General features: G+C 42.5%; 1 protein-coding gene across 2 annotated transcripts; it reads right to left on the reverse strand.

Annotated features, from left to right (window-relative positions):
- Positions 1-857: 857 nt before the first annotated feature.
- LOC132394313 (RNA-binding protein 43-like) lies at positions 858-19,998 on the reverse strand. 2 transcript variants are annotated; one of them, XM_059970300.1, is made up of 5 exons: positions 19,206-19,998; positions 18,930-19,009; positions 12,007-12,221; positions 8,700-8,791; positions 858-7,029 (listed from the first exon to the last, which is right to left on the reverse strand). In XM_059970300.1, the coding sequence occupies exons 1-5, from the start codon at positions 19,233-19,235 to the stop codon at positions 5,959-5,961; spliced, it is 1,488 nt and encodes a 495-aa protein (XP_059826283.1). In that variant the 5' UTR covers positions 19,236-19,998; the 3' UTR covers positions 858-5,958. The 2 variants fall into 2 exon arrangements, with proteins under 2 accessions (XP_059826283.1, XP_059826284.1); XM_059970301.1 differs by lacking the exons at positions 18,930-19,009; positions 19,206-19,998 and adding an exon at positions 18,518-18,661.
- Positions 19,999-20,687: the final 689 nt, after the last annotated feature.

The following is a 20,687-nucleotide window of genomic DNA, read 5'->3' on the forward strand; positions in this document are numbered from 1 at the left end:
CAGCCTCACTTTTAAGCCTCCCTCAACCTGCCCCCCATGGCGCAGAGGCTCCAAAGCTCTGTGCTTGCAAACCCCCTTAGGCTATCTAATTGTGAGCCGGTTCGGATGTGCCAGGAAATGGGTCGCCACAATATGGTATTAAATCTGATTTTGATCAATAGTTCCATTTTGCAAATGCAACTGTGTCCTATGAACTGATGGATTTAATAGATCCAAACAGGTACATGAAAAATTAAAAAAGTTCCATGTTTTCAATCAAAAGTACTCAGATGTTTAATTGGTTAACTATAAATAAATTACATAGGGTTAAGACAGAAAACAAACTGCGCAACCAAAGCTGTCTTCATGTGTTCAGCTGAAAAGAATGCGTGTGGGGATTAGGGAATGATGGCCAGCAAAACCTCTACAAACCACCTCGATAAGACTCGGATTGTGCTCTCCACCCATCTCTGGTACTGGTCTACCAGCTCTGGTACTTGGCTTTCTTACCCTCAATCCGGTCTTCCCAAGGCGATGTCAGTTTTTTAAAAAATTATTAGTTATTGAGATACAGCATGGAATAGGCCCTTCCAGCCATGCCGCCAAACGACCCCCAATTTCATCCTAATTTTAGCCTAATCACGGGACAATTTACAAAGTCCAACTAACCTACCAAATGGCACACTTAAGACTGTGGGAGCAAACCCACATGGTCACAGACAGAATGTACAAACTCCTTACAGGCAACTTTGGGAATTGAACCCGGGTAGTTGACACCATAAAGCATTGTGCTAACCACTATGCTACTGTGGGCATGACCACCGCTCAGTTAATCTAAAATGAATTTGAATAAACTGCCACAATGGAACACACAACACTGAGCATTGATAAAACCTTTATATCATATTTTATGGTTCATTAGATTACAAATACAGATTCTTGATTTCACACCCCCATACAATAATGAACGTCTTCCACAATGAAACCTGCCATTTAAAGAAAGTGTATTATTTTCCTTATTAGGGAAATTTAGTTCAACAATTACAAAATATTTCATAGTTAAATATTTATAAAATATTCCTTCTAATCTTTGCACAATCACTACCGCGCGAGGAAATTTACATGACATGGAATTCCCATTGGTCTGGCTTCAAAATCAAAATTCAATGGTAAAATTAAACTATTAATCATAAGAATTCCTTGCTATTATGCTTGGAAGTTACCAATTACAAAAATATGTTGCAAGCAAAGTAAAAGACTCTATTTAAAATAATAATAAGCAAAAAAGGTTCTAGTGCTTTCCCAGCACTTATCACAAATAAATTCTTCTTGGGCTTCCAGCTGGGTACAGGTATTAACTTTAACCGATGTAACTCTGCCGTCTTCATCTGGGCATGTCTACGGTATTCTGTTCCCTCAGAATGGTTACAAGGTGAAGGAAATCAATTGGGCCTTTAAAAGGACCAATGTAAAAAAACAGGAAACTTAATGAATGAATGAATGAAATTTATTTATTCGGTCAGTACAAACAAATGATATTATTTCCAACAATAATTTCTTAATGATGATTTCATAAGACAAAATTAAATAATACTCTTTAAAACAGACCGAAAGGGTGTAGGCTGAAGCTACAGCTTATTACGCCTACCCCTCTTACTTATACAACATATCTGGCGTCAATCATCACATCAAAACAAAAAATTTCATAATCTTTTAACACAAAATCCAATTCCAAGTATCATTTGTTTACATAACTCCCATTCATTTTAAATCATGTATTTTATATTTGTTCATTAAATAATTTTAAAATAATTTTTTAAACTTAAGTGTGGTATATGTTTTTAAATTCTCACTTCAACTGTTTCATAGATTCACCCCTCTGACTAAAATACAATGATTTTTTTTAACATTTATTCTTATCCTTTGTTTTTTAAATTTACACGTTCTGCTCAAATCATGTTGACTATCTCTCATTTTAAACAATCTATGGATACTTCGTGGTAACTATCCATTTTTAACTATACATAATTTTTATTATTTTAAAATCTACAAAACCTTTGAAATTTAATGTATTTAGTTGAATAAACAGTGGATTGTTTGGCTCGTAATAACTTGTCTTATTTACAATTCAGATGGCTTTCTTTTGGAATAGAAAAATTGAGTTTTTCCCATGGAGGAGGAACCCGTTGCTACCGACTTGTATTTCCAAAGTTTCTGGAAGGATCACGAGGATGCTAAAGAAGTTCCAAATTAATACCGTCCACAAACCTGTAAGGAAGCTCAAATCACAGCTTCTGCAGGTCAAAGGTGATCTGGGACTTAAGTCAGCTGGCACTTACAGGATTCCCTGTAAAATGCAGAGCAGTGCATATCAGCACGGTGGAAACCCACATCAAGAAGCACAGGAGGATTACCTAGAGAAATCGGTGGTAGTAAAACATCGTATTTGCATTAGCACTGACTTTGATGGCACAAAATTACTGTGCCTTGCCAAAGGCATGGGATGGCCTGGTGAAGGAAGCCATTTAAATAAAACTAGAAGAAAAGAATTTTAACAAAAACCTCGCTCTAAGTAAGAACTGAAATTCATCTGTAAACAAGGTGGGACAGTGGAAACCTGATTGGATGAGGCCTAACCAATAAGGAAGGATGAAGGATGGAGATAAGACATACCTAGGCATCATCCCTAATGAAAATGTCAGAGTTTGTTAAAAATCAATACCTGTAACCAGCTGGAAGCCTGAGAAGCACTCTGAATCCAGAAACAACATGTATAACCATATTCTTTTTTTAAAGGTGCAGATTGCAAAAGATTTTCCACTTTTAGAATTATAATCTCATTATAATTCAGAAATTAGTTTCTCGAAACCCTACAGTGATGGAAATTACAATATACAGTGGGCAACTTGAGATAAAATACATTCATTGTAAACCCATGCCGGACCATCCATTTGTACAAGGGGCATAGTATAGCAGCTGTAAGATAAAAACAGAAGAGATTCCGCAGATGCTGTAAATCCAGAGGAACACACACAGAATGCTGGAGGATCTCAGCAATATTCTGACAAAGGGTCTTACACCGAAAGGGCAACTGGTTATTTCTCTTTATAAACCTGCCTGGTTCCTTGAAGTTGTTAAAGCCAGGGATGGTAATGGGAACAAGCTCTCACTACCTATTAAATGCTCCCATGGTGTCCATCTCAAAATGCCTCTGACAACCAAGTCCAGCTCCTGGTCTTCACATGTGGCTTAGCTGCTAAGCCTGGCAGAACCATCTGCACAGACAGAAGGGGTAGATATGGGTGACTGGTGCCTTAAAACCAGTCACTTCGGGCAGTTGGGGCTTATCAGTCGTAATTGGCAGCTCATCTTGGAGGAAAAAAAACTCTGATTTCCAACCCCCACTGCCTTGCATCCACTCATGGGGAAGGCTTCAGGAGTAAACCCCCGAGGGAAAATCCAGAGCCGGTGCTCTGACAGCCCTACATTGAGTTCAATGCTGACTCCTGAGACACTGCTGGTCCCAAACTGTATCAGTCTCTGCTGTCCCTTTGTATTCATCAGCCTCGTAGAGAAGGGGAACCTGCTACATGGGCAACAGCTTGCTCTCCATATTGTACTGTCCTGGCTTGTGTATCACAGACACCAGGGACACAACATCCATGGTCAACCCTGGCCAATGGAGGAGTCGTATACAGATAAAAACATAGAAAACCTACTGCACAATACAGGCCCTTCAGCCCACAAAGTTGAGTCAAACATGCCCCTACCTTAGAAATTACTAGGGTTACCCAGTGCCCTCTATTTTTCTAAGCTCCTATCCAAAAATCTCTTAAAAGACCCTAATCATATCTGCTTCCACCACCGTTGCCGGCAGCCCATTCCATGCACTCACCTCTGAGTAAAAAACTTACCCCTGACATCTCCTCTGCACCTACTCCCCGGCACCTTAAACCTGTGTCCTCTTGTGGCAACCACTTCAGCCCTGGGAAAAAGCCTCTGACTATCCACACGATCAATGCCTCTCATCATCTTATACACCTCTATCAGGTCACACCTCATCCTCTGTCACTCCAAGGAGAAAAGGTGGAGTTCAATCAGCCCATTTTCATAAGGCATGCTCCCCAATCAGGGCAACATCCTTGTAAATCTCCTCTGCACCCTTTCTATGGTTTCCACATCCTTCCTGTAGTGAGGCGATCTGAAATGAGCACAGTACTCCAAATGGAGTCTGACCAGGGTCCTATATAGCTGCAACATCACCTCCCGGCTCCTAAATTCAATCCCACAGTTGATGAAGACCAATACACTGCCTGCCTTCTTAACCACAGAGTTAACCTGCGCAACCGCTTTAAGCACCCTATGGACTCCGACCCCAAGTTCCCTCTGATCCTCCACACTGCCAAGAGTCTTACCATTAATACTATATTCTGCCATCAGATGCTGCCTGATGTGTGCGTGTTACACCAGATCTAAGATTGCCAGTTCAACAAGTCGCACAGCTTCTACAAAGAAGTGTCAGCTTCCTAACCCATTTTGGAATATAACTATGAAGACAATAAAGTTTTGCAGATTTTGGAAATCTTGAGCAACACACAAAATGTGCTGGAGGAACTCAGTGGGTCAAGTAGCATCTACGGAGGGAAATGAACGGTTGACGTTTAGGGTAGATACCCTTCATCAGGACTGGAAAAGAAGGCAGAAAACCAGAATAAATTTTAAAAAGTAGGGGGGAAAGGAGCACAAGCTGACAGGTGATAGGTGAGTCCAGGTGAGAGAGATATGGTAGGTGGGTGTATGAAAGGGAATAATGTGAGAAGCTAGGAGGTGAGAGGTAGAAGCAGCAAAGAAATGAAAAAGGAGGAATCTGATAGGAGAGGACTGCAGACAATGGCATGAAGGGAAGAAGATAAGGAGATACACAGCTTGTTGGAGCAGGAGAGGAGAACGGATGAGAGATCCATTGGAGTGAGGGGACACAAAAGGGTGAATGTGGGGCAAGGAAAAAGAGGAGTGGCTACTAGAAGCCAAGAGAAATTAATGCTGATTCTGTCAAGTTGCAGACTACCAAGATGGAATATGAAGTGCTGCTCCTCCAACCTGCCCCGACTCACTGTGGCAGCAGAGGAGGTCAAGAACAGACCTGTCAGTGTGGGAATGGGAAGCAGAATTGTACTGGATATCCTGGCTGTTGGTGAAGACGATTGATAAAGCGATCCTCAATGTACGTCAGTTCTCACTGATGTAGAGGAAGCCATGCAATAAACTACACAAAATAAGAGACTCGCAGGGGAAGTACCGCCTCACCTAGAAGGACTGTCTAGGGGCCTGAATGGTGGGGAGGGGGATGTGAGGCACTTAGCAGAGCTGCTGGGGTAAACGCCTGGAAGAGGTCAGTGGGGAGGAATGAAAGGACAAGAGAATTATGGCAAGAGCAATCCATGTGGAAAGCAGAGTGGGAGGGTGGGGGGATGGGGAGATGGCAGAGGTTGTGATTAGCTGTGGGGTGGTAGGTGAGGACAGGAGGCACTCTATCGCTGTTATCTTGGGAAGAGTTAATGGGGTGAGGGTAAACATGCTGAAAATGGAGGAGATATGGGTGAGGGCATCATTGATAATAGTGGAAGAGAAACCCCATTTTCTGGGGAAAAAAAAGAGTTTGGATGTCCCGGAATGGAACATCACATCCTGAGAACAAATGTCGTGAAAGTTCAGTGGATTTGCAGTTGATGTCAGTGGATAACCTGTCTCCTGAGATGGAGACAGACAAAAAGGTGAGATGGGCTGAGTTTACAATGCATGCACTGGAACTGGCATGTGGCACACCAGGACAAGAAAATACCAATTGCAAATGAATTATCTGTTTCTCTCCCCATGTTTTTTAGAAAAATGATGCCATCCACAAACACAAAATTAACCCGCAGTTTATCCAATCAAAAAAGAAATGACTGCCATCATTCAGTAGTGCACACTGGTCGATCAGACCTTAGAACTGTTCTTGACTGTCGGTCTTCTGTGGCATTCACTGGAGAGCGATGTACCTGCACAATCAGACGAACTTTCCTGCTTCCCGTGAGGAACACTCCAGGTACGTTGGACCCTGCCACTCTGATCCGTCATATGTCCATCGAGGTTGCTTGGCAGGGTGTTCTCCATGGGCCTGGGCACACCCGATGCACGTGCAGAGTCTGAACCCACACTCTGAGGAAACTGATGCATACTTTCAGTTGATGTCAGGCGACTTGTGTATTCGTATGGTGCTGGATTAAAATCTGACCGCACCATCTCATCCACCTTCCTTATGAATTGTTTGCAATCATCTTGGTTTCCTATAAGTGTCACACAATCATCACTGAAGCGAACAAGAACAGTGCCGAAGTTTTGCATGGTTAGTTTACATGCCCTTAATGTCTTGTTCTTCAGTCTGTCTCTGTCCAGTCTTATTCTGTCAATCACTAGGTTTTTCTGCATATTGCTGATGAACCTCTCCAAATCGTACTTTGCCAGTTTTAGCTCAGATGGTTTCAATCTACTAGTTTCAAATAGCTGGAGAAATATTATATTATTGTGGTTTACTGGTTTGGCATTCACACAATTAACACTAAGTAACTGTTCATACTGCTTTTTGCAAATCTCATCAATGTACGAAAAAATATCTGCGTCTAGAATAATTGTTGATTCCTCCTGGAATTCACCAGGATCCAAGGTATCCCTGTCTCCATAATTCGGTGATGCTGTATACTGTTGATGAACTGACCATGTTGCATAATTATGCAGAGACTTTCCAGACTTCCCTTCTGAGTCATCTATTCCAACTTTCATTGTGGAATCTTGGAGATTAATTCCTTGGAGTTCACCTATTGTTTTACGAAGTTCTTTCCTAAGTTCTTTCAACGCAGAGAAGGAGCCCGTAACACGAATCTTTCCATCGTGCCTCCGGGAAAACTGTAAGCTTCTGTTGTTGTTTTCAAATTCTCTAAAAACATTTTTCACTTCGGAACTGTTTTCAAACATTGAGGCGTCCACATCAACTGAGACAGTTGAAAAGACCTGTGAACAACACACAAGTTTAACTATTATTTATAATGTGGCACAGATTACCTTGTAATATGAACTGTCATAGGGCCACTGAAAGCTATAAGTGGAGTAGAGGCAGAAATGCCACATTTATGAAGTGCTTTGGATGACCACGTGGAAGGGCTAGGGAGTAGAAAATAAACCTTTGTAGGCTGGCACAGGTATGGAACAGGAAGATCTGTCGCCTCAAGCTCTTAGCAAAATAGGTTCAATCCTGACTCCAGTACTTCTGCCCAATGTTAGCAGATTCAATGTGACAATGTGGGGTTTTCCCCCAAAGGACCCCAGTCCCGCTCCCCACATCCTAAAGAGTTGGTAGAGTATTTGGCTACTGGGAATTGAGTGGTAGAATCTGAGGGAGCTAAATATCAAGCGTTCCTGTGCAGACAGTTACACAGAAATGTGTTAGCCTTTGAATAGAAAATTCCTCAAAGAAGTCTCACTAAAACTCTAAGTATTATCCCCCACTGATCCTGAAGAACTTTTTTTGGCCCATAACCTCATGACTTAAGATGCAAGAGCAGATGTAGGTCATACAGCTTTCCAAATCTGCTCTACAGTTCATTACGATCATAGGAAATCTTGCACAGAACCACACCAAGGCCTATGCCTTCCTGCCCATCCTTTCATGTAATCGCGGTAATTCCGGACTCCATTAATATGCTAAAATATATAGATCTGTGTTTGGAATAGCCTCCACAGCCTCTTAGTCAGGGGTGCACAACCTAGGTTCCATGGACCCTTTGCTTAACGGCATAAAAAAGGTTGGGAACCCCTGCTCTAAGTGACAAAATGTCTCTATCTCTATCCTAATCAACCTACCCCATACTGAGTCCTCTGGACCAAGATTCCTCAGTCAGTGGAAACATCTTCCCTGCAGTAATCCCTTTAAGACCATAAGACAAAGGTATTAAGCCATTCAGCCCATCAAGTCTGCTCTGCCATTCATTCTCCTGCATACTGTAACCTGTGATGCCCTAACTAATCAAGAACCTATCAACCCCCACATTAAATAAACCCAGTGACTTGGCCTCCACAGCTTCAAATCCTTCCATATTATGGCTTAACACACCTTTGCTCTCTCAATAATTTCTTCTGCATGTGTTAATGTTCAGGGATTTGATCACAAGCATACGCAGACCATTGTATCATTAATACTTACCAATATCTCTCAAATTAGCAAATTTTCAAATTAAATAACTTTCTTTTTAACTTTACTTATTTTATGCTCTCTGTGCACTTCAACAAAAGCACCATTTTCTTGTGACATTTAATATTCGCAACTACTTACTTTTACTTAAATTGTAAATAAATGAGAAACTCTCAACTATATGGTACAATTAGAATAATTAAAAATGTAATTAATTCTAATTACAATATAATTAGTATAACAGTCGAATAGCTTAGTCAAAGAGTGGTGGACAATACACAGCAGATTAAGGGATCGGCAGAGCTTCGAACTTTTGAAGACAGAAGTGGGGCAAGTTACCAGGGTTGGAGGAATAAGGTTGCAGGCAGCTTGTAGTGCTGGCCAGGATATAGGTGCAGGGAAAGCCAAGGCTGCAGAGGAACTTAATGAGAAATTGAAGCAGTGAACCGGGAGCACAAAAAGATCAAAGAGCAGATTGGCTGCAAGCACTTACATCCAGGCTTTTCTGTGCAATTTTCAATGGATATTTCTTTTGGAGCTGTTTGTCTTCAAACACTTGATCGTGTCCCAGGACGCTATCCATAACTTCAAAAAAAATGCATTTGATGATAAACAAGTAGTTTTTAGACAACACCATGTTATTTCAAAGGACTGGAAGGTGATCCTGTCCAAGAGCTTTTAGAATACAGTCATCGTCAGCTGTTTTAATCATATGGGGGAGTGAGAGAGAGGGAACCTGATCAAAGTCGAAGTAAATTTTATTATCAAAGTACATATATATCACCAGACACTAATCTAAGATTTGTTTTCTTGCAGGCATTCACAGGAAAAAAATACAATAGAATTTATGAAAAACTATACATAAACAAAGATTGACAAATAACCAATCATGCAAATAATAATTTAAAAAATGTAAATATATAATACTAAGAAAATGAGCTTAAAGTCCTTGAAAGTGAGTCTATAGGTGAGTGGAGTTTAGCAGTGAGCTGAGAAGTTACTTATGCTGGTTCAGGAGCCTGAAGGTAGCAGAGTAAAATTGCTCCTGAATCTGAACGTGTGGGACCTAAGGCTCCTGCCCAATGGTAGAAGCAAGAAGACAGCATGGCTTGAATGATGGGGGTTGCTGCTGCTTTCTTGTGGCAAAGCTCCCTGTAGATGTTCTCAGTGGTTGGGGGGGGGGGGGGGGGGAGTTTGTCTGTGTCAGACTGGGCTGTATCTACCACTTTTTGTGGATTTTTCTTTCCTGGGCAATGGGGTTTCCAAACTGGGCTGTGATGCAACCAGTCAGGATACTATCCATGATGCACTTACAGAAGTTTGTCAAAGTTTTCGGTAACATTGCAAATCTACGCAAACTTTAAGAAAGTAATGGCTGTCGTGCCTTCTTTCTGATGGCATTTACATGCTGCATGTATATGTATGAGTGTACATATGAGTAACTTAAATGATCTAAAATTAACTTAAGAGATACCAAAGCAGCCACATGGTGTTTGTTGATGAGGAGTCAGAAACACCAAATGGAGGACATAAAGACTAACATTGATCAGTCAGACCCAGAGTGTTCCCTGCTTTTGATTGGATGTTTGCTAATAATTTTATATTATTTAATCTCAGTTACAGTAGATAAAGACTCAAAGTACATATATTGCAAAAGTACATATGCAGTTTACAACCCTGAGATTCATCTTCTCACAGACAGCCATGAAGCAAAGAAACACCATGGAATCTGTTCAAAGAGAAAAAAAACATCACACCAATGCACAAAACAAAATTGCTCCAATGGCAAAAATAAAGGAGCAAGAAACACCAACCCACAAAGTCATCGAAAGAGTCCAGGCCTATTCAGTCTAGTTCAGTTCAGTTCAACCTAGCGCTGCGCCATTTGTTAGCTGCAGGCCGCCCCGATCCACATCACACAAGATAGCAACAAAATAAAAAGGAGTGGCCAGATACTGAACACAGGTATTGACTGCTTCATTAACACTCAGGCTGCAGTCCAGCAAGAACTATTAAATGGCTAGTAAGATTTATGTGACACTGTGTTTATCTCCAACAAGAAAATCTTACCAATGACCTTTAACATTTATCACATGATCATTGCAGTGGGCCCACTATTACCAGTCACTGACTCACAATTATACAGCCTAGAAACAGGTTTTTCAGCCCATTGTGTCCATGCTGGCCAACCTGCTCATCTAAGCTAGTCCTATTTGCCTGCAATTGGCCCATCTCCCTCTAAACAAGAGGTTCATCACCTTTTTATGGGATGGACCCCTACCATTAACCAAGGGGTCCGTGGACCCAGGTTGGGAACCCCTGGTCTAAACCTTTATTATCCATGTACCTGTTCAAACATCTTTTAGATGTTGTTAATGTGTCTGCCTCAACAACATTCTAGCGCAGCTTGTTCTACATTAACAGATCCCTTTTAAATCTTTCATGTCTCAACTTGAACTTACATCCTATAGTTGTTTTGAGTAAAAGACTATATATTCATCTTATCTATACCCCCTATGATTCTTTCCAGCTCTCATTCTTGTACACTCCACAGAATTAAGCTCTAGCTGGTTCAACTTTGTTCTATAATTTAGGCCCTCAAGACCCGGCAATGTCCTCATCAATTTTTTCAGCACTCTTTCCAATTTAATTCTGATAAAAGGGTAACCAAAACTGTGCACAATACTCCAGGTATGGCTTCACCAGTACAACTGCAACATAATGTGCCAACTCCTATACTCAATGCCCTGGCTATAGGCCAGTGCACCAAACACTTTCTTTACATAGAACAGAGAAGAGTACAGCGCAGAACAGGCCACTTGGCCCACAGTGTTGGGCCAAACCAGCTAAAAAGCAAATTGAAAACACCCAAACGCTAATCCCTCCTACCTACACCATGTTCATATCCCTTCATCTTCCTTACATCCATGGACCCCCTACCATGAACCAAGGTTAAGAACCCCTATATCTAGGACAAGGACAGGAACATGGAATTGCTACCATCTACAGCCTCCCCTTTGTGCTACACACCACCTTAACTGGGGAAACAACATTGTTTCCTCATCATTGCCAGCTCCAGATCCTGAAGACCCTCCAAACCAACAGCAACACTTTCACTAGAAGGGCTGTAGCAGTTCAGGTGGGCACCTCACTGCTGCCCCTTAAGGACAATCAAAGAAAAGCAGGAAAGATAAATCAGCTTGACTTGTGACTTCTGGATCCTATGGATGAAAAAAAAGTAATCTGATACACCTCACAGATAAAAAAATATTGCAAAATGACCACACTATTGCTAACAAGACAAAATATGGTGAAAAAGAGTCATATACTTAAAACTAATGGGTAGGGCAGCTAGATAAATAAGCTAAAAGAGGAGAAAAGTAGCTAGATTGAGCAGTAAGAAGTTTGTGGTAGTTTCACATAAAAACAGTGGTCTGCATCATCGACACTAAGGAAAACAGTGAGAAAGAACTACAAAGGACTATCCTTAATAAAAGCAGGTTTCTGAAGACTGACGTCATCGGGATGGGAAACAAAGAAGAATACAGTAATTCCCAAATGCTGTGACAGAACAACAAGGTACATTTCCAGTTTAAATCTGCAGTCCTTCTTCAGCCTCATTCATTAACACCTAAAAACTCCCCCCCAGATTACCGTATCGACACTGACGGCATTGCCCAAGCAAAATTCACCTGTGGGAAACACACCAGAAAATCTATTGGCATTTTGAGATGTATCTTTGGGGTAGATAGGTTACCACAAACTGGTCTTTTCTTTCATTCATTGCTCTGTAAACCTACCTTCCTTCTTTTCAAATGTAACGTAAGCAACACCAGGGACATCAGTTGGATAGATGACATTTTCTACCTCACCACCCCCGTTCCTCGGCCTTAAGAAGTGAATGGTGAGTTTATCAACCATGACACTGTCAGAGAGCTTATCATCAGGGAAGCCTGTCACAGCAATGGTCCATCCCACCCAGTCCGACTCCATTTTAGAGAGAGGTTTGGAGCACCTGCAGAGGCACAAGAAACCATATGTTACCGCCATAGTTAGCGATCCAATAAGCTGGAAAGCTGAAATAGAAAATGGAAAATGCTGGAACATTTAGCATATCAGAAACCATCTGTGGAAAGAGAAATAGAGTTAACATTGACAGTCCTTTATCACTGTAGCTCCATCTTCAACACCTGTAGACAAACTCAGCTCAAAGACCCAACTTTGCAACTGGATCCATGACTTCCTAACCAACAGACAACCATCAGTAAGGACGGGCAGCAATGCCTCCACCGTGATTTTTCTCAGCACTAGTGCCCCACAAGTGGCAGATGCCGTTCAACCCAGATCGGTTTCAAGTGGCTCATTTTGGTAGGTCAAATATGATGGCAGAATATAGTATTAATGGTAAGACTCTTGGCAGTGTGGAGGATCAGAGGGATCTTGGGGTCCGAGGCCATAGGACACTCAAAGCAGCTGCGCAGGTTGACTCAGTGGTTAAGAAGGTGTATGGTGTACTGGCCTTCATTAATCGTGGAATTGAATTTAGGAGTCAAGAGGTAATGTTGCAGCTATATAGGATCCTGGTCAGACCCCACTTGGAGTACTTTGCTCAGTTCTGGTCACCTCATTACAGGAGGGATGTGGAAACCATAGAAAGGGTGCAGGGAAGATTTACAAGGATGTTGCCTGGATTGGGGAGCATGTCTTATGAAAACAGGTTGAGTGAACTCAGCCTTTTCTCACTAACGAGCCGGTGTACAGGTGCGTCCACTGAATGCGGGGAAAGGAGCGACAGAGGATGAGAGGTGACCTGATAGAGGTGTATGAGATGATGAGAGGCATTGATCGTGTGGATAGTCAGAGGCTTTTTCCCAGGGATGAAATCTCTACCACAAGAGGACACAGGTTTAAGGTGCCGGGGAGTAGGTGCAGAGGAGATGTCAGGGGTAAGTTTTTTTAGGCAGAGAGTGGTGAGTGCATGGAATGGGCTGCTGGCAACGGTGGTGGAAACAGATACGATAGGGTCTTTCAAGTTACTTTTAGGTAGGTACATGGAGCTTAGAAAATTAGAGGAAAACTTAGGGACATGTTTGGCACAACTTTGTGGGCTGAAGGGCCTGTATTGTGCTGTAGGTTTTCTATGTCTCTAAGGTATGTCCTCAGTCCCTATTCTACTCCCTGTACACTCATAACTACGTGGCCAGATTCTGATCCATCTCCTTCTACAAATTTACACATAACACTACTGTAGTGGGCCTTATCTCAATTAATGCAGAGACAAAGTATAAGAAGGAGATAGACCTGGTGAAATGCTGTCATGACAACAACCTTTCCTACAAGGTTGCTTCTGTTTACATCAATGATACTTTGATTCTGCCAACATCAATGGCATTGCCAGCAAGTTTAAATATGGCATTAGAGCTGTACTTCGCTACACAAACATAAGCTTACAGCAAATAGAGCAGGGGGCTAAGCACACAGTCTAGTGGTGCACATGTGCTGTTGAAGATTGTAGAGTACATTAATCTGTACTGATAGGGTCTGCAAATGAGGAGAACAAGGATCCAGTTGCACATGGAGGAATTGAGTCCCGGGTCTTGGAGTTTAGTGATGAGTTCAAAGCCCAAAGTAACTTTTACTATTAAAATACATGTCATCATTTATAACCTTGAGATTCATTTTCCTGTGGGCATACTCAGCAAATCTGTAGGATAGCAACTATAACAGGATCAATGAAAGATCAACCAGAGTGCAGCAGTAGACAACAAACTGTGCAAATGCAAATATCAATAAATAGCAATTAGTAACGAGAAGATGAGATGATAAATAAAGAGTACTTAAAGTGAGATCATTGGTTGAGGGAACATTTCAAAGATGGGGAAAGTGAGAGTAGCTATCAGCTTTTAACCAAGAGCCCGAGCATCTGCTCTTGAAGCTGGTGGTGTGAGGGGATGATAGTGTTGAATGCTGATCTACAGTCAGTGAAAAACATCCTGATGTATGCACCTTCAGCATCGGGATGTTCCAGAGCTGATTGAATACTCACCCCGACTCCTCCGCTCCCTGTACACTCACAACTACCCAGCCATGCTAAAGTAATTCGGCATGACCCGTACGACACTCACCAATTTTTAAATCAAGCCACCACAGACAGCAACCTATCTGGGTGCATCGCAGGCTGAGAGGGCATCTGCTCTGCATATATCGCCCTGTTACTGGACCTATGTTGAGGCTTTACAGAGGATGCACATCATGGAAAAAAGCTGCCCCTCCATGGACTCGCTCTACACTTCTCACTGTTTCAGTAAAGCAGCCAATATAATCAAATGTATTCACTCCCCTCCCCTACTGGCATAAGATACAAAATCAGCCAGCAGGATAGCCTTTATCCTGCTGTTGTAAGACGATTGAAGATTCTAGGATGAGATGGGCTCTTGACCTCACAATCTACTTTGTTGTGACCATGCACCTTATTGTCTAGCTCAGGAGGTTTGCAAACTCTTTTTTTATGCCATGGACTAATACCATTAACCAAGAAGTGAGTGGACCCCAGGATGGGGTCCCCAGTGTAAGTGCACTGCACTCTCTTAGTACTCTGCACTGTGATTGTTTCACCTTCTACCGCCTCAGTGTAGTGTTATGAACTGATCTGTATGGACAGACTGCGAGACACGTTTTCCATTGTGTCTTGGTAGGTGTGACAATCATAAACCAACTCACTTCTCACATTGATGACTCTTCTTCAGAACTAGGATAATTTTGAAAATCTGCATGTTTAAACTTGCAGAGATGGGGAACCAAAGGAAACATCTATCAGGTACAGGCACAGAAGATAAAAGTCATAGATTGCTGCTGACTAGGAGAAGATGCGGAAGGCCTGTTAGTGGGAGACATTAGGTGTGTGTATATATGTTATGAATAAGATTCAGGTTTAATATCACAGGCATATGTCATGAAATTTGTTAACTTAGCGGCAGCAGTACAATGCAATACATAACAGAGAAAAAAAGTCAGTGAATTATAGCAAGTACATATATGTACATTACAGAGTTAAATAAAATAAGTAGTGCAAAAACAGAAAAAAAGTAGTGAAGTATTGTTCATGGTTTTAATGTACATTTAGAAATCGGATAGCAGAGGGGAAGAAGCTGTACCTGAATCGCTGAGTGTCGGCCTTCAGGTTTCTGTACCCCCTTCCTGATAGTAACAATGAAAAGAGGGCATGTCCTGAGTGATGGGGGTCTTTAATGATGGACACCGCCTTTTTGAGGCATGGCTCCTTGAAGATGGCTTGGATACAATGGAGGCTAGTACCCATGATGGAGCTGACTAATTTTAGAACTCCCTGCAGCTTACTTCAATCAATAAACCAATTGTTTGAAATCAAATGACCTTGCCTGGTATATCAGGGCTGGGTGTGTCTGCACTCGCACCACCGGTCCCTGGCATTCCTTCTCTGCTACCTGTCCCTCACCCCTCCCGCCATGCTCAACCCTTGTCATTCCCAACATCCTGTGCTCCCACCAGACTTACAAACTCGTTCTCAGCTCCATGTTGACAAATGCAGTACTTTACAAGATTCCTAGGCATCCTAGATAGAAATATGTGCCTGTGAGTTTTGCACAGTACTGTAATCTGTCTGCAGTGGGTATGGGCAGAGGAAGAGGAGGAGCAGGAGAAAATGTGCTGGAAGTATAAACACATAACAAAGCAGCTGCTGAGGGCCAGGGAGCATCAAGAGAGAGAAAGACAATACCTGATAAATGCTGTCCAAGGCTGCTATCTAATCTGGCTGTAATAGCTGCGAGAGGTGGTTCAACTAAGCTGAGCAAAGGAGTTAAATACTTTTAAACTGTTGACATTTCAGTTCTTGAATTTTGAGCTTCTCATGCTTTACAATTTCCGTTGTGTTTTGGACTCGACTGTGGAAAAAAAGCATGCGATTCACGAATAAAAACTCTCAGTTAAATTGATCCAAAATTCCTGGTTGTAATACTCATCTATGTGAACATGGGGTTGAGGGACTGAATACTTTTACAAGGCACTGTATATCTTTTCCTCAGGGCTGAAATGCCTAATACCAGAGGGAATGCATTGAAGGTGAGAGGATGTAAATTCAAAGGAGATGTGAGGAGCAAGTTTTTTTTTATACACCAAATATCAGGTTGGTCTATGGCCTATGTCCCTTTTCCACACCATTTCTTTAATATGTCTTGCAGAAGCTCCTTATCATTTGATCTGTCCTAATTTGTCCCCATTTAATCTTGTTTACCACATCTCATTCTTCTCCAATGCGGGATTTCCAATTGAAGCATTGACAGTTTCTCTCTCCTCCCCGCCGCAGAGATGCTGTTCCAGGCACCGAGCTCCTCCAGGAGGTTGCTTGGGCTCCAAATTCCAGCAGCTGCAGTTCTTTGTGTCTCCAACCCTTCCAGTTGCTGATCCAAAGTACTGACTGGTTTCTTTTTCCACAGATGCTGCCTGACTATTGAGTCAGGTACAGCAATGGAGGCAGCCCAACTGGCCAATGCTGACCTAACTGCTAATCCAGTTAGTCCCATTTGCTCATATCCCGCAATACCAGTGGTATCCAACCTTTGTTATGCCATGGACCAATACCATCAAGCAAGGGGTCCATGGGCCCCAGGTTGGGAATCCCTGCTCTGAACTTTTCTGGTCCATGTACCTGTCTAACTGTCTTTTAAAAGTACCTCCCTCAAAACTTCCTCTGCAGTTCAATCCACATAGAACGTACCCTTATTTAAAAATAAATTGCCCCTCAAGTTCTTATTAAATCTTTCGCCTCTTTGCTTGAAGCTATTCCCTCTAGTTCTTGGCTCCTCAACTTTGGGAAAAGGACCGAGTTCATTCACCCTATGATTTTATACTCCTTTATAAGATCACCGCTCAGTCTCCTACACTCCACAAAATGAAGTCTTAGCCTGTCCTGTAACTCACTCTTTCAATTCCTGGCAACATCCTTTTAAATCTTTCCTGTACTCTTTGGCATGTAATAACATCTTTACTATAGCAAGGTGCATAGAACTGAACACAATACTCCAAGTCCAGCCTCACCCTCTTGTAGAACCACACCATGACCGTTTGACCTCCATGCTCAATACCCTGAATGAAAATCACACAGAAGGCATTCAAGGACGTCGTTTTTTTTTGACAACTACAGAGCACTGAACTGGTTGACAATATGCTTCAAGTACACAAACCGTGAAGTGCAAGATGTCACTCAAGATTCATTTTCTGCATTTCCATTTAGACCTCTTCCCTGCAAATCTTAGTGCTGTCAGTGACAAACACGATGAAAGGATTCACCAGGACATTGCCGTCATGGAGAAATGGTATGGGGGCAACTGGAATTCTCCAATGCTGGCAGATTATTGTTGGGCATTTAAGTGAGAAGCCTCTTGACACGGAGTACAAACAAAAATCGTCAACAAAACATTTTTAGCTTAGCTGAACTATTTCAAAGCATTAGCACCATTTTACAGTTCAAAAAGTCAATTTCCTGTTTCTCCAAATTCTAATGTGATGCAAGTAATCTGAAATTATATTTGCGATTTGCTTCAAATGTGTTATCATAAGCACAAACAAAATTCTGAGGAAGCAACACTTGCCGTTCAGTATAATCACTAATTTGGTCACCTCCCTGTCTACCTGTGACTCCACTTCAGTGAAACATGATCCCTCAGATCCACAACACTCCCAGGGCCCTGCTGTTCACCGTGAATCCAGCTAAACATTATCATCAAACCTACAACACTATAGGAGTCTGTGCCTCCTTCCACAGACGCTGCCTGGCCTGCAGATTTTCGCATCCCCATCCCCTCCACCCCCACTATCTTCTGTCGTTATTTTAGATTCCTCGGATCTAGATACATATTTCTTCCCACGCCTGCGAGCTTTGTTTACATCAGCATTGCTCTTCGGGTGTAAATACGTTTCATTTGGGTCTTAACTGTGATAAATAGTTGAAGAAAGACACAACTTGGGTCTGGGTCAGCACAGACGAATGGATCGAGTGACTGCCCCCCCCCCCCCCAATTTCTATGGCTGCGTGCACCACCAGGCCCGTCTATTATCGCTAGAGAGTGAAACCGAAAATGAAGCAATTTCAACGGTCGAATTCAAAAATTCTTTTTGAAAAACTACCTTCATAAAACCGCGGTGCAAACTATGTCGTCAAATGTCACAAAGGAGTCATACGACATAAGCGACTCCCCCCTTTTCATATAAAATAACAATGCTTTGGTGTGAATTTCTGCCTGGTGCCCTATCCCCGCTTGCCCCAACACTCACCCAGCGCTGCTGCGGTCGAGCTCGACTGAACTGAACCCCGAACCCGGACTCGGACGCAGGGGGGACTCTGTCCGCGCTGACCGGCCGAGCGAGGGCCACTCCTGCGCCCTGTGCGCTGCTCTGTCCGTCGGCGAGGAACAGCGCCGTGCACAGGTAGCGAGCGCAGCGCGCTGTCGTTACATTGTTTTTCTCTATTATCCCTCTGTTCAAATCGCCAGGCTAGCCTGCAATTACTTCCCGAAAGACATCGAACCATTGCAAGGACGTCGTTCGGCCCACTGTCTCCACGCCAACTACTTAAGTGACAAAGATCATTTTCTGGCCCTGCTTGCAGTATACCAAATTATTTTCAGTTAGTGTGATTAAACGTTCGAAGTATATTTATTATCAAAGTAGGTAAATATTATCCAACCTTGAGATTCGTTCCTGACTTAACCAGGCATTATGGCAACGATCAGGCCCGCTACGTTCATTCCCAGGGCATCGGAGAGTCTGAAAAATAAAGATGCAGATTCAGTGTTTTCACTGTTTCCTTGGATTCCGCAGAGATCCCGGGGGAGGGGGAAAGATCGCCACTAGAGGGAGATGACAAGAAGGAGATTGTTGAATTTGAATCATGAGCACAGGAAATTCGGCAGATAGTAAACACGAGAGATTCTGCGGATGCTGGAAATCCAGAGCAACTCACGCGAAGCGCTAGAGAAAGGTCAGGCAGCATCCATGGAAATGAATAAACAGTCGACGCTTCAGGCCGAGCCCTTCCTTCACGACTGGAAAGGAAAGGGGGAAGACGCCGGAAATGAAAGGTGGGGCGAGGAGATGGAGGAGAGCTAGAAAAGTGATAGGTGAAGCCAGATAAAAAGGCTGGAGAGGGAGAAATCTGAAAGGAGCCCGCTTTTGATTCCAATTTTGGTTTCCATATCTTTGATCAGGTAGGGACAGGATTTGGCAAGTCGTTGTTTGCAGACGATGGTGCATTCTGGAAAACAGGAAGAAACGTCAAGTGTATATTAAAGCAGGTTCAACAGGCTTTACGATCAGTTGAAAACTGGGTGAATAAATGGGATTTCAGGATTTCTGCTTCTAAGTCCAAATATATGATTTTTGGCTTTAGAAGAAAGATACCTGATTGTGAACTGCGTCTATGTGATTCTGCATTAGAAAAGGTCAAGGTATTCAAGTTTTAGGTGTCTGGTTTGATTAAAGACTTACTTGGAGGGTTCATATAGATAAAACAATTGGAAAGTGTGAGAAAGTTTGAAATATTGTGAAGTATTTCTTGATGTGACTGGGGAGCAGGGCAGGAAACTATATCCAGCTATGATTAGATCAGTAATGATTATGGTTGTATTGCTTATGGTTCTGTGGTGAACTATGTGCCTGTGGGAACACGCCCCCTGCTGACTGCTCCTGTGGCTCCTCCCACAGGCCCCTGTATAAAGGCGATCTGAGGCCTGACGCTCGGCCGCAGTCTCCAGGACATAGTATGATGGACACTCACTCCTGGTTCCTTCTTCCAGTCAATAAAAGCCGATATCTCGCCTTACATCTCAGTGTGAGTTATTGATGGTGCATCAGGTTCCACTGCTTGAAAAATTAGACACTGCAGTCCAAAGCACTTAGACTCTGTTGTGGAGCTTTTAGAACAAAATGAGGCCCTGAATTATGTGTGGAGATGGGAGAAGCACCTCTACATTTAAGACGAGTTAAGTTGGACCTGCAGTATTGGGCAAAACTGAATGGCCTCAATCACAGCTGTCCATCAAAATGTCTTTTGCAGGAGACGTCGGAGCACCAAAGTACAATTAAAATATATCCTTTTTTAGATTTGGTTAATATCTGGGCTGTGAAAGTGAAACTGATTGAGGAAGACATAGCTGACCAAATTTGCTTGCCACCCATTCCTTTTTGGCTTTTGCCAGAACTAGAAGTAGACCTTCTAGTTCTCCTTTTCAGCTTCAAGGAAGCAGAGCAATTTCAACAGTGTCGATCATAACTGAATATTTAAATAATAAATGGAGATCTTATCTGAAGATTTTTACAGATGGCTCAGTGGGCGGTAAGGCAGGATTTGTAATGTACGTGTCTCAGCTTGGAGTTGAGATTGGTCACCGGGTTTCAGATGGTGTTTCTGTCTTTGCAACAGAATGATTAGCAATCCTCTGGGCCT

This window comes from Hypanus sabinus, chromosome 5 (assembly GCF_030144855.1).
Source record: "Hypanus sabinus isolate sHypSab1 chromosome 5, sHypSab1.hap1, whole genome shotgun sequence".
Taxonomy (NCBI): domain Eukaryota; kingdom Metazoa; phylum Chordata; class Chondrichthyes; order Myliobatiformes; family Dasyatidae; genus Hypanus; species Hypanus sabinus.